Here is a 13,961-nt window from a genome sequence, read left to right as displayed (position 1 = left end):
CCACAACGCTCTGGTGGACAAGTTGTGAGCTGCACATTCACCACGCTATGAGATAATAACACAACGTTACCACACAGAGTTGTTGTAGAGGGAAATTCATGCAAAACCGCTGATGCGTGTTGCCTTCAGGGACAGTTTTTCATCAACAGTCTCTGTATTTCCCTCTAAAACAACTCTGTGTGGTAACGTTGTGTTATTATCTCATAGCGTGGTGAATGTGCAGCTCACAACTTGTCCACCAGAGCGTTGTGGAGTTGTTGGATTGTGTATTTGATGAGTTTGAAACCAAGAAATCCCATAATGAGCCTCCGTAGCGTAGCTCTGAGCAGCTCACGGCTCTGCTCCACCGTTCTAAAAACAGCTTGCACCGACAATTAAAGGTAACGAACCTACTGCTATGACTATAGGGATTATGGCAATGGGCCAATTTGCCAATTTGCCAAAACGTTTAACTATCCCTTTAAATTAGGTGAAAAACGTCTTTTCATCTCAGTAAAAACCAGAATCACTATGTGCTCCAGGTTTTTGACCTTTGACCTGTTTTTATTCTCGTTTCCTTGTTTCCTTCCCTTGGCTCCCTTCCTTCCTTCCCCGTAGGAGGAGACACTGTTATTTCCTCTTGCACTTGAAACAGAGAAAGTCAGAGGAGGTATTATTTTAAATCTATGCAGGATTTTTACAAAACAAAAATAAAAACAAAACAAATAAAGGATCTGTTTCTGTTTTTAGGCTTCGGGATTTTTTTTTTTTATTATTGATTTTTTTTTTTTTTACCCTTTTTTCTCTCTTTTTTTTGTGTTTTTTCCGCCTCAGCGAGAAACCTGTTGAACTCAAGTGTCCAATGCCTTTAGCTTTTGCTAATTTTTTGTGTACTGGTTTAGTATATATATAAATATATATATGTATATAGATCTGTTTTTTATAAACGAATGGCTCGAGCCATTTTGTACTTAAAGCTGGAGCCACTTTTCTCATAGGAACTCTTGTTGGGTTTTTCCAGCCGGTCGACGTCTTCATACACTGGTACACTTTGTAAGTACAGGTCCTCTACGCGCCTCTTCTAGTCACATGTACAAAATTTAGCATTAGAATAATTTTTAACTGTTTGCTACTCACACTTATTTATTTTTCTGCCCCTTTTCCTTAATATTTCTTTTTTTTTCGTTTTGTTTTTTCTATATTTTTGCCTTTTTTTTAAAGGAAGTACCATTTTATGAAATAGGAAGATGTAAAAAATGTATCCGGGGGGGTTGTTCATGATGAGATTTCATTGTAAGTAGTAATTAATATTAATTCTAACTTTAAAGAATCCAGGGTAAGATGAGTTTTTTTGACATTCAGTAGGAAGATGTTAACACTTGCATGTTTCTATTTAAATACAGAATGTATAAATTGTAAATATAACATTTCTTTAAGGGTGAATTTCTACTACAGGTTGACATTTTTATTAAATTTAAAGATCCTGTAAATACATTTGTGAGATACTTTATGCACATTTTTTTTTTTTTTCTTTTTCTCTCTGTGGGCTTTTTTTTTTTCCTGTCCTTTTTTTCTTCTTCCAAACACTCTTCTTCTTCTTCTCGTTTATCAGACCGATTTCTATCAGTCTTGTTTTATGTTTTTTTTGTTCTTTTTGTTTCTTACCGTGCTCGTCGTATACGTGTCTTTTTCTGCTTCACATGTCGCCACATAATCATTAATGTCTCTAGATCCAAGTGCGAATATTTTGTCTTCTCTGTATCTGATATGGATGGAGGCCTCGTGTAACTTTTCATGAAATGTATATTGTCGATCTGACGGGATGGATGGACGGACGGATGGATGGATGGATGACGGATGGATGGATGGATGGATGACGTGTACAGTGTGTTGTGTAAAACCACGTCTGTTTCTTCCTCAGAGAGAGAGAGAGAGATGTGTTTACTATGTGTCCCCTTTTGAACAATTGGTCCAACATGTCTTTTGAAACAGAGGTATTTCTCTACACATCAAACGGTTGTAGCAGTTTATACAAGTATGTTGTATAACACCTTTTTCTAAAAGTGCGACCTGCAGCATACACCATGTACAATAGTCTAAAAATTGGATTAGTTTTAAGAGAACTGATGATAGAGATACTATATGTAATGGATGCAATATGATTAAAGGTACTCATTGAGTTTGATCTTCAAACTTAGGTTATGTAATTTAAAAAGCATTCTTGTGAAGTGAGTATTAATTGTGACTAATGAGAGTCTGTCTTGAATATTCTTTGTATTTTGCCGTATTGAGAATAAAAATATATATGGATATGTTTAAAGGAGTTCTACTGGTTTTATTTCTTCTCTGACTCTTCTACCAACCAAACCAACGTTGTAAAAGATTTGGGTAACACTTTACAATAAGGTCAATAATAATAAGTCCCTTAATTAACATTAGTTAGTACATTATTAAGCATTAATATATGAACTAATGTGTTAATTAATGCTGAGTAATGCATACATAATGATAACTAATTACATTATTCAACTTTTATTATTACTTAATAATTTATTAACTAACTTTGAGTACAAAACATGAATTAACTGCTTACTAATAGGCTACATTAATTAATGTTTCATAATCCTAAGTAATACAAAATAATGATTGATAATATATCTGTAAACAGTTAATTAATGCTTAATAATGTACTAACTAATGTTAATTAAGGGACCCTTATTGTAAAGTGTTACCAAGATTCTCAAAGCTGATGTTTTCTTTTAGCCAGGATGATAAATCTACTAGAAGCAAATTAAAAACAAACTCATAAAACTGAGTCAAGTGAGTTTGGGGAAAAGCAGTGAACATAATTAAAACTACAGACTGAACTGTCTGTAGTTTCTGATTATTTACTAAACTATAAAGTTGAGTAGTTAAGGAGGTTTTTTATTCTGCTGCTGCAAATCGTTGGTTTTGGGACTTTAACTCCTCATCATCATTATGATCATCATAAATAAAAACAGATGGCTCAGGAAACGGCTTGTGGACAAAAACAAAGTCATAGTTTCAATCATTTCATTCCTGTTGGTTTATTATATCTAGAAACATCAGGATGTTATTAATGTTTTTGAAGTTTAAAAGAGTCCAAGTCTTAAAACTCAGAAGGGACGGGATGGAAGAGAAACGGCAACAACATGGTAAATGTAAAGTCTGACATATACACAACACATCGGCTATAAAATACACTTTATTATCTAAACTATATGTTTTCACATGATTTATACACTTATCATCATCATCAGAGTCTGACATCACTGGATTATTAAACATTAGAATAACTTTATTAACACCCTGTCAGATCATCTGTCATTTCCAATCCCAATCCACTTCATTTAGTTACAGAGCGCGTTTTCAAAACTATCTATCTATCTATCTCTTTCTTTCTATCTATCTATTTCTCTATTTCTCTGTCTATATCTATCTATCTCTGTCTATATCTATCTATCTATCTATCTATCTATCTATCTATCTATCTATCTATCTATCTATCTATCTATCTATCTATCTATCTATCTATCTATCTATCTATCTATCTATCTATCTCTGTCTATATCTATCTATCTATCTATCTATCTATCTATCTATCTATCTATCTATCTATCTATCTCTGTCTATATCTATCTATCTATCTATCTATCTATCTACCTATCGTTCTATCTATCTCTGTTTATATCTATCTATCTATCTATCTATCTATCTATCTATCTATCTCTGTTTATATCTATCTATCTATCTATCTATCTCTGTTTATATCTATCTATCTATCTACCTATCGTTCTATCTATCTATTTATCTATCTATCGTTCTATCTATCTATCTATCTATCTATCTATCTATCTCTGTTTATATCTATCTATCTATCTATCTATCTACCTATCTATCTATCAATCTATCTATCTATCTCTGTCTATATCTATCTATCTATCTATCTATCTATCTATCTATCTATCTATCTATCTATCTATCTATCTATCTATCTATCTATCTATCTATCTATCTATCTCTGTCTATATCTATCTATCTCTGTCTATATCTATCTATCTATCTATCTATCTATCTACCTATCGTTCTATCTATCTCTGTTTATATCTATCTATCTATCTATCTATCTATCTATCTATCTATCTCTGTTTATATCTATCTATCTATCTATCTATCTCTGTTTATATCTATCTATCTATCTACCTATCGTTCTATCTATCTATTTATCTATCTATCGTTCTATCTATCTATCTATCTATCTATCTATCTATCTCTGTTTATATCTATCTATCTATCTATCTATCTACCTATCTATCTACCTATCTATCTATCAATCTATCTATCTATCTCTGTCTATATCTATCTATCTATCTATCTATCTATCTATCTATCTATCTATCTATCTATCTATCTATCTATCTATCTATCTATCTATCTATCTATCTATCTCTGTCTATATCTATCTATCTATCTATCTATCTATCTATCTATCTACCTATCGTTCTATCTATCTATTTATCTATCTATCGTTCTATCTATCTATCTATCTCTGTTTATATCTATCTATCTATCTATCTATCTATCTATCTATCTATCTATCTATCTATAGCAGGGACTTGTCTGCAGCGCTGCAGCTCCATGGGCGCCGCCATGATTCATCTACTCCAAACCGGAAGTGACGTCACCTCCACAGCGGAAGTTGTTTTCTTTCGCTGCTCCAAACCGGAAATGTCTGCGAGTCAGAGAAATAAGAGTTTTTATTTATTTATTTATCTTTTAACACGTGTTTTGTGTTTTATAAGATGCAGTTTATATATTATATAAACGTGTAAATGTAAAGTATCATAGAATATCCAGGCTAACGTTAGCTTAGCTACAGGAGCTGCACTTTGAATTAGAAGTTTAAAAGTTTGTGTTTTTTTTATTATTGATCTGTTTTTATTGAACTGACTTTCTGGCGCTAAACATCGTAGCATATTGTTTAACAAAGTGTTATTATCATAACTTATTGGTTATTTTTGTCCTCTCATTGCTAAACTCTCAGTTTTACATAACTACTGTATAAAGACTGACAGTCAATTAGATATCTACTGCATGAAATTCATTTATGTTTTTAATCTGGCCACTTCATACAAAATAAACACACAGGGAAGAAAAAACCTCCTCATATCTTCTCCGTTTTATTCTCCTTAATATATTTTATTTATTATATGAACCTTTTTGTTCACCATCCACTTTGTTGCAGAGAGAAATGTGCTTCTTATGACTATAGGGTCTGACTAAATGTTGAACTATCCCTTTAAAGAGGGATCCATGATTAGCACCATTTTATAAAAAGGTTTGAATAACAGTAGTAAGAAGAATACTGTAATAAATATATAAAGCTTTGGTGCAGTTGTCTTTAAAACACAGAAGATTAAACCCTGGGATAAAATAAAACACAACACTTACACATGCACAAATGAGTAATTACAGCTGCACAAATACTATTTTACAACTCACAGATTAAAAAAACAGGCCTGCACACTTTTTTTTCTCCAATTGTTTCAGTATATTTGGTGCAAAATATATTTGTGCATCTGTATCAAACAATGGGAAGTTGTGGACAAAATTTGAATCTTTGCAAATCTGATTTTGAACTTGTGCAAAAATTATTTACAACTGCTTGAATCTTCCCCACGACGAGTCACAGATTCTGTTTCCTTCAACTACAAATCATACCTCCACTGGGATTATTTAATGAAACTCATACTTACACACATACAAATCACTGTACACAAGTACAAATTCTACCGTTACAGATGCTCAAACATTTTCTTTTCAACAACCTTTTTGTTCTTGGAAGTATTTTTTTTTAAATCCTGTGCAAACAGTTGCTGCAGATCAGCATTCGTCCGTCTTTATCTGTGTCACCAACGCAGCGCACACTCCCTCCCACCATTCAACTGTCATCACACACCCACCCATGGAGCTGCTTTCTGTCAGAGCTGCATGTTCATGTTCATGTAATCCACCAACAAAACATGTTCAGTCCTTGTACAGTAGTTTGTGATGGTGAGATGAATGTAAAACAGGGAGGATCAGCAGCTTTTGCTCTTCACTACACGAGGAATGAAACTAAACCTCCACGTGTAGTCGACGTAACGTGACACAGATTTTCTGTCGACGTCCAAACCCGTGAGTCATGTGAAGTGAAGTGAGACATCGTTTCACCACCACTCCTTTATCAGAACAAGGCTTTGTGTTTGTGTTTGAGCTTTGTCCACACAGGCAGAAAGAAAGAAATATCCAGATTTGTTATTACAGGTTTACATAGTATGTTGATTTTGATTTATACAACTAAAAACATTAGAATTATTAGTTAAATCCACTTTGAAAGCATGCTGAATGGATGGTGAGTCAAGTCCATACAGGTGTAGGACTGTAGTGGTGCACATGACTTCACACTTAGAGCTGCTGGCCTGAATTCAGTTCTGCCATCCCACATTTATTGAACTGAATAAAACAACTTTCCATAATTGCAGGACAAACAGGGAAGTTTTAAACACGTCGTCTTTTGACAATGAAAATATAAACCAATCCTCAATTTAAACCTCATATTGTGAGTATAAAAGTATGCCACACAACTGATATTTATATTAATGTAATTTGCTGCTTGGTATTTTTCACATGAACAGTTTTGCTGTTGCTTTTTTGTGGCCAAACAGTTTAAATTAATAGACGCTAAAAGTTTGTATAATGCTTATAAATAGACAATAAAAGGTTTTTATAATGCTTAAAAATGAAGTGTAAACAGGGATTTACAGGGAATAACTTTCTGTCACATTTTTGGTTTCTCTTAAAAATGTCAAACAGCATAATCACATGCTAAATACACATTTTTAATGTTTCAGTCCTATGTATTTGTGTATATGTTCTTTATAATTAACATATAACGTATAGTACTTTAATATATGTAATTGCATGTGCTGGATGGTATGATATGTGTTTTTACATTTTCTGTTTTTTGTTTTTTTTTACATTCTTACAAAGCCAATTTAAGATCTACTTCATTTCATTCATTCATTTATTTATTGAATTGGGACAATGCACATTAATCAATTGCATTAAACATAAATGTAAATGCACTGGACTTAGCACAAATGCTAATTTTCATCAGTAGTCCCAAATGCAGACACAGTTAGACTTCAAAAACTAATTTTATTATGTGTATAGTTAAAGAATTGCACCATTATAGTGTCTTTATATTTTTTTAATCACTGCTTACTACTTCATCTGTCTGGCCAATCTAAATGTATGGTGTTTTTATACCAAACATCTATCTAACCAATAAATATTGCAATGAATATGTTGTGTCAGAAATGAATGCGTGGCTTCGTGTCGTGTGTGGTAAACTTTTAACATATGACTTCATACCTCCAACCAACACCCAGTCTATTTTTGTTTTCCTACTGTACCTACAATTGATCCCCACAGGCAGACACACACAGAGTTCACATTATAAACAGCCTTGAGATTAGTTTTTCTAAATCTTAAAAATAAAAAATAATTGATAATAATCATTATGATGGGTAAGGGTTCAGAAACTTCAAGACATTTCCACTTAAATCTGGAGTTTTCTGAGAACAGAACAGTACAGTACAACCTCTCACTCACATGGTCGTAGAAAGGTCCAGAGTTATCTAGAACTCGGCAAATCTCGCGATAACTGAGTCGACGACGAGATCTCGTGTGACCACCTTGCTGCCTGGCTGCTCTGGCTCGGCTGCTGCAGATCAGAGACACCGGTAATAGTCAGTCAGCGGCGGCGGCGGCGTGGTGGATTATGACTAGAAGTAGCCCTACTTAACCAGAACAACCGAGTCCTCCGTCTTAAAGCCGCAGCAACGATACGTTTTTATATTTTTATTATTTAGTTTGATTTATTTTCCTCATCGCAGCAGCAGAAGATGTCAGTGGTGGGGTTTGACTTGGGCTTCCAGAGCTGCTATGTAGCGGTAGCCCGAGCTGGAGGCATCGAGACAGTGGCCAACGAGTACAGTGACAGATGTACACCGTGAGTAGGACACGAAATGGGAGAGATTATTATGGGCTGGGGTTGTATTTGGTTGAGAAACTGCAGAAAAATAGGTCTTTTTGTTTCTTTCTGTCTATCTATCTAACGTTAACTGTTATCTATCTGTCCGCCGGGTGCACGTGAATGCTGTTTTACCGACTAATTCTGTCGTGTTGACTAATGATTTTTAATTTCAACATGAAGTAAAATGAGTTAAACGTTCGTTTTCTATCGCGGTAGTGAATTAGAAACCACGTAGAGTTGGTTATTAAACAAATACAACTCGTTTTATCCTCCACCAGGCAGCTACCGAGTTAGCTTAAGCTTTTAGTTTCCAACTAACGATCGTGTGCGGTTTGAGAACGACGCCCGGTGGACGCGGGCGGGCGGTGCTTCCCTTCCACTACTGTTGTGTTCCAGAGAGCCCCGCCCACCCGGTGTGTCCCTGTGCAGCAAAGTGAACGTCTTTTCCTTACGTTGTCGATGACAACAGCAGCCAATCGCTTGTTGGAACATTCTAGCAATTTTAGTTTCTTAAAGAGTTTAGCACCTGAAGACGAGCTGTTTAATAACATATTAAATCAAATTAGATTATATTAAATTATATTAAACTTATTTTATGTGTATAGCTAAAGAATTACACCATTATAGTGTCTTTATATTCTTCTAATCACTGCTTATTCAAGGGGATACATACAACACTTTGTACCTACAGTAGTTATAGGTCTTGTATTCATATCATATCTATTAAAAATAATAACAAATGTAATGGGATGTTAATAAATATTAATTTCTACCATGCTTACTTTGTTTCTTGAGATATTCTTGCGATTTTTTCCCATTTTATTTATGTCCATTGCAGGATTGAGAGAATTAATAAGTTGCTTTAAATCAGTTCAAACCTTCTATTAAGAAGAAAACAAAACACACCATCCATGCATTTTCTTTTTTAACTTTACAATTGACTCTAACTGTTAATAAGTTGATATATTAGGCTATATAAAACAACAACATAAAAGATAGTGAGAGGAAATTAATTGAGCGTTTAGGTTTCTTGGCTGTGCAGATGAATAAATATTTAGACCTTATGGATATTAATAAGTGATTTATAGCATCTGAGATTTCTGGAGAGTTTTACAAACAAACAAAAAAATGAAATTAGTACCAAACTCTATTTTATTATGCAATAAAAAGTGTAATTTGCTGCTTCCAGTCTCTTAGTGACATAATCTGACGCTTATCTTTAATTACAATATCAAATCTTATGGTTGTGATAGTATACTACTACTAATACTACAAGTATATTGATTAAAACTACCTTTTTAGAAGCTTCACCCGCAAAACAAGCCCACAAATATGTGCGTCCCTAAAAGTATTGTTGTCATTTTCTAGCTTTTAACCTCTGCAGGGTGTTTTTCTTTGTGTTTTCTCTCCTCACGTCACTAAAAATGACCCAAAAACACGACATCATACAACTTTACTACTCGATGTTCAGCTCCTCGTTGCACTGACGGACTGACTGACTCGTAGCGTTGAAACTCTGAGGAGGATAACAGGCGTCGTGTTTAGACACCGCAGTCTGCTGGGATACAAGTGGACTGACCACACACCACTTCACATTGTTTATACTTTATATCGCACTGAGTGAACCGTGACACATGAAATTCACCAGGCCTGTCCTCCTGTGTGCAGCCGCTGGCTCCATTTTGGCCCATTGTGAAAGATTTTGCGTTTATGTAACAACAGATATATTAACATGGCTGCTGCAGTCTCTAGATCCTGATACTGGGTGTATTTCACCTTTATACAAACCCAAACAGACAGAGTTGTTGCTGTTGTAGGCAGGAAAATGTCAGGTTCATGTGGGCTGGGCCCTGAAATGTCACGACATGTGTAGGAATGAACGGGAACGACACCAACATGTAACAAGTAAACCAGCAAGAAAATCTGTCTGGGGTGTAATTACAAACACATGCATGACTCAGACAAACTTCTAATGTTTTATTATTATGATAAAAAGGGCCGTGTGTTGGCAAAAGTCTGGTTTTATATTGTGAGATATTGGGAAACTGTATTGTTTTGTTTTCAAATGTCTATTTTTAGAAAAACTCTCATAGTATCAAGAACATACAGTTCTGTAAAGCACAACATGTGCACCTGCATTTTGTATTTCACATCCTACATCATAGAAATATATACTTTTTCATGTGTGAATAATGGGAATAACATCTGTTTCAATCAGTTAGCATCACATAAACATTAAGAAACAAAACCTATTAAATGATCACTGCAGCATCCAACATAATATTATAGTTTTTGCAGTTTGAACAAAGAAATTCAACATGAAAAATTGATAAATTAACAATACAGCATGTCAAAGAGTTTTAATATTAACATGTCAGGTTGTGTCTTAACACTTTCTGTCGTCGTCCTTCCAGGTCATTTGTTTCATTCGGACCACGAAACCGATCGATAGGAGCTGCTGCAAAGAGCCAGGTAAAACAACTATATATAGTATAATGTTATTTTCTTTGCAGCCAGAATGAAAACAGTAGAATTTTTCACCACGGTTTCTGCTCATTACAATAATAACTTGAACTTGTGGACAGGTGGTGACCAACTGTAAGAACACGGTTCAGGGCTTCAAGCGCTTCCATGGCCGCTCGTTCTCAGACCCGTACATCCAGTCCACCAAGTCCAAGCTGGTGTTCGACCTGGCACAGATGCCGTCTGGGTCCACCGGCATCAAGGTGAGAAGAAAGAAGAAAGAATAAAGAAGAAAGAATAACAAACAGAACTCATGGTTCTTACGAATCCTTAAAAAGTCTTAAAAGTCATTGAATTCATTCATCTAAAAACAAGGCCTTAATTGGCATTAAAATGTCTTAAATCAATTTTTCAAAAGTCTTAAAAATGTTAACACATGATAAGTGGTATTTTATGGTTGTAATTAGTCTCAAATCTCAAAATAATTGGTAACAAGCCGACATAGAGAAGTTAGTGGCGGCCGTCAATGCTAAATTTCTCACCGCCTCCAGCTCCCGAGTCAGTGTTTTTTTTTTTTTCTGACTTTTTATGCATTTATTTTGAAAGGACAGCTGGAAAGAGACACAATCCAATGTTCATGTAGCAGTCACTTTACCTTGGGTCACATAGGAAAGTGGGTCAAATTGTCCCTATAACCCTATGTAATTGATGTGGTGTTTTTTTTTCTTTTTTCTGCATTTGTGTTTATTATGAAGTCGGTCTTAAATTTCATTTCAAGTGGCTTTAAAAAAGTCTTAAAAAGTCTTAAATTTAACTTGGCTTAAGCTGTAGGAACCCTGAGAACTGGACTCATTCATAAATACAACAGAATATAATATAATATAATATAAGGACCCAGTCAGTCGTTTTGCAGCATGTTGTTAAAAGTAAGACCAGTTAATAACCAGGGTGTTGTTGTTGTTACGCTGAACTAGGCCAATTGAAAACAGCAACAACAACAGAAAAGGGACGGTCATGAGAAATTTAACAGAGAGAGAAAAGCACAAAAAAAGCTCAGTGGCTCATTCCTGAACAAATTGCCTTATCCACTATTACCTGCTCCACATAACTCTGTCCTCTGATCACAGCTCTTCCTCTTAAAAACAGACTTCTACATCTTTAACTAGTTGTATTTGTGTCTTATGAGCATTATCTACTTAATTCATTTATTTAACCTTTATTTATCCAGGCAAGGCAACTTATACTTAATTTACACTTTATTTATCCCAGAGGGGAAATTAGTTTGTAACAGCAGCATACAAGACATTGAGTACTAAATAAATATATATATATATATATCATAAGTTATATAAATTACGTAAAAAATAAAAAACCCCACTGTGCTCTCTGCCTGCTGGATAGAATAACAGATTACTGCAGGGCAGCTTTATTTATATCGCGCATTTCATACCAAGGGGCAACTCAATGTGCTTTACATAAAAACAAAACATTTACCGTAACAATAAGAATTGGAAACGGGGGGAAAAAACAACATAAAAACATACAATTTTTAAAAATTAATATAAAACCTAAAATAGTAAAACATTAAACATACATTAAAACAGATAATACCTATAATAAAATAAAATCTAGACTATTAAAACAGGTAAAATGTTTGAGAACAAAATTCAAGCCTGGACCTGGCCAAGACGCTTCAGCAAAATGAACATTACACAATAAACATATCGACAACAATACAATACAATGCAACTGACAAAATGTGTGTGTGAAAATGGTAAAAGATGACAATGATGTGAGTTTAGTTTACGGGTGTTTTTAGATGTAACGTAAACTTCTGGTCTCACTCATCTCAGATTAGAAAACATGTGTTTTTATTCTGAGTAGTTAGAGATTGAATCGTCGACCTGTCAGTTAATTAAATGATGAATCTAGATTAGTGAATTAAATGATGAATCTAGAAGTTTGAATGAAATGATAAATCTAGATGAGTGAATGAAATGATAAATCTAGATGTGTGAATGAAATGATGAATCTAGATTAGTGAATTAAATGATAAATCTAGATTAGTGAATTAAATGATGAATCTAGAAGTTTGAATGAAATGATAAATCTAGATTAGTGAATGAAATGATAAATCTAGATTAGTGAATGAAATGATGAATCTAGATTAGTGAATGAGATGATGAATCTAGATGTGTGACCGTCTCTCTGCAGGTGATGTACATGGAGGAGGAGAAGGTGTTCAGCATCGAGCAGGTCACCGGGATGCTGCTCAACAAGCTCAAGGAGACGGCTGAAGGAGCGCTGAAGAAACCGGTGGCCGACTGCGTCATCTCTGTAAGAACTCACACCTCAACACATCTGAACACATCTGTAACATCTGCAACATCTGCAACATCTCACACTGTCGGCAGGAACTCTGAAAAACCTTTCAGAGGGTAGGAGGGTAACACTTTACTACAAGGTACACAAAGTATAAGAGTAGTTACTGAGGAACTAATGAGTAGTTACTGAGGAACTAAGGTACAAAATTAGAGTAGGTACTCATTTTGATGTCTCACTTTACTTTAGGGTACAGAAAAAGGGTAACTAATGATTAAGTAATAGTTAGTTCCTCATTAGTTCCTCAGTTACTAGTATAACTTTGTGTACCTCAGTTCCTCACTAACTACTCATTACAGGGTTTCCTCTACATGTAATTGATCGTGGCGCACCGCCACGGCAAAATAAAAGCTGCCACACCTTCAGAATGATGATTTAAAATTTTTAAAGCAGGGTGTACACTACCAGTTACCATTACTTTGCACCCCTTTCCACTACACAGTTACAGCTCTCGACTCGGTTTAGGTGCTTTTCAATCACAGCTGAGTTGTTCATAGTTCCTCCTCAGTAAAAACGAAACTTATAAACCACCGCATCCAGATAATTAACGACTCTGTGGCGGCCGCGATTCTCTCTCTCGCGCTGGGCAGGTCGCCTTGTGACGGTAATAAACATATGCGCTATTGGGGGGGGGGGGGGGGGTCGAGAAGCGAAGCGCTTCTGCCCCTCAGCTCTGTATGTGTGTTCATCTCTCGCGCTCTGTTTAGATTAATAAACACAAATAGGCTACAAACATACACACATTGGTCTCATGTATTTGTCAATCGCGGTGTTTTATTTGACCGGATTCTCTCGTGTTTCTTTGTGCCCGGCTTGACGCGATCGCTCGCGGCTCGTGCACAAAATAGATCAGACGCCGAAACGATCGCTGCAGGCTGCGAGCCGGCCGCGGAGGATTTGGACGTGCCCCGGGAAAGTGGGGCTGAAAAGGCGCAGGCTGAAGCTGCAGCTGATTTTACCTACAATATTGAAAAGAGAGAAAGTTGCACAACAGAACAAGATAACTCAGTTTTAAACACTGATTTCTAACTAAACT

The 13,961-nt window shown here is 35.2% G+C and overlaps 1 protein-coding gene and 1 long non-coding RNA gene across 2 annotated transcripts in view; one reads left to right on the top strand and one right to left on the bottom strand.

The window, feature by feature from the left end:
* The window catches only part of LOC146973998 (uncharacterized), a 127,042-nt gene that overhangs the window by 73,672 nt on the left and 39,409 nt on the right, over nucleotides 1-13,961 (bottom strand). The window lies entirely within an intron of this gene.
* Nucleotides 7,751-13,961, top strand: part of LOC146973999 (heat shock 70 kDa protein 4-like) — a 32,180-nt gene continuing 25,969 nt past the window's right edge. Inside the window, exons 1-4 of the mRNA XM_085796982.1 lie at nucleotides 7,751-8,056; nucleotides 10,495-10,552; nucleotides 10,666-10,806; nucleotides 12,758-12,880. Of these exons, the coding sequence (XP_085653108.1) occupies nucleotides 7,950-8,056; nucleotides 10,495-10,552; nucleotides 10,666-10,806; nucleotides 12,758-12,880 (429 nt within the window). The 5' untranslated portion in view covers nucleotides 7,751-7,949. The remainder of the gene's footprint in view (nucleotides 8,057-10,494; nucleotides 10,553-10,665; nucleotides 10,807-12,757; nucleotides 12,881-13,961) is intronic.

This window comes from Trachurus japonicus, chromosome 14 (assembly GCF_045865225.1).
Source record: "Trachurus japonicus isolate A0001 chromosome 14, Traja_1.0".
Taxonomy (NCBI): Eukaryota; Metazoa; Chordata; class Actinopteri; order Carangiformes; family Carangidae; genus Trachurus; species Trachurus japonicus.
This window is presented reverse-complemented; position numbering and strand designations above follow the sequence as displayed.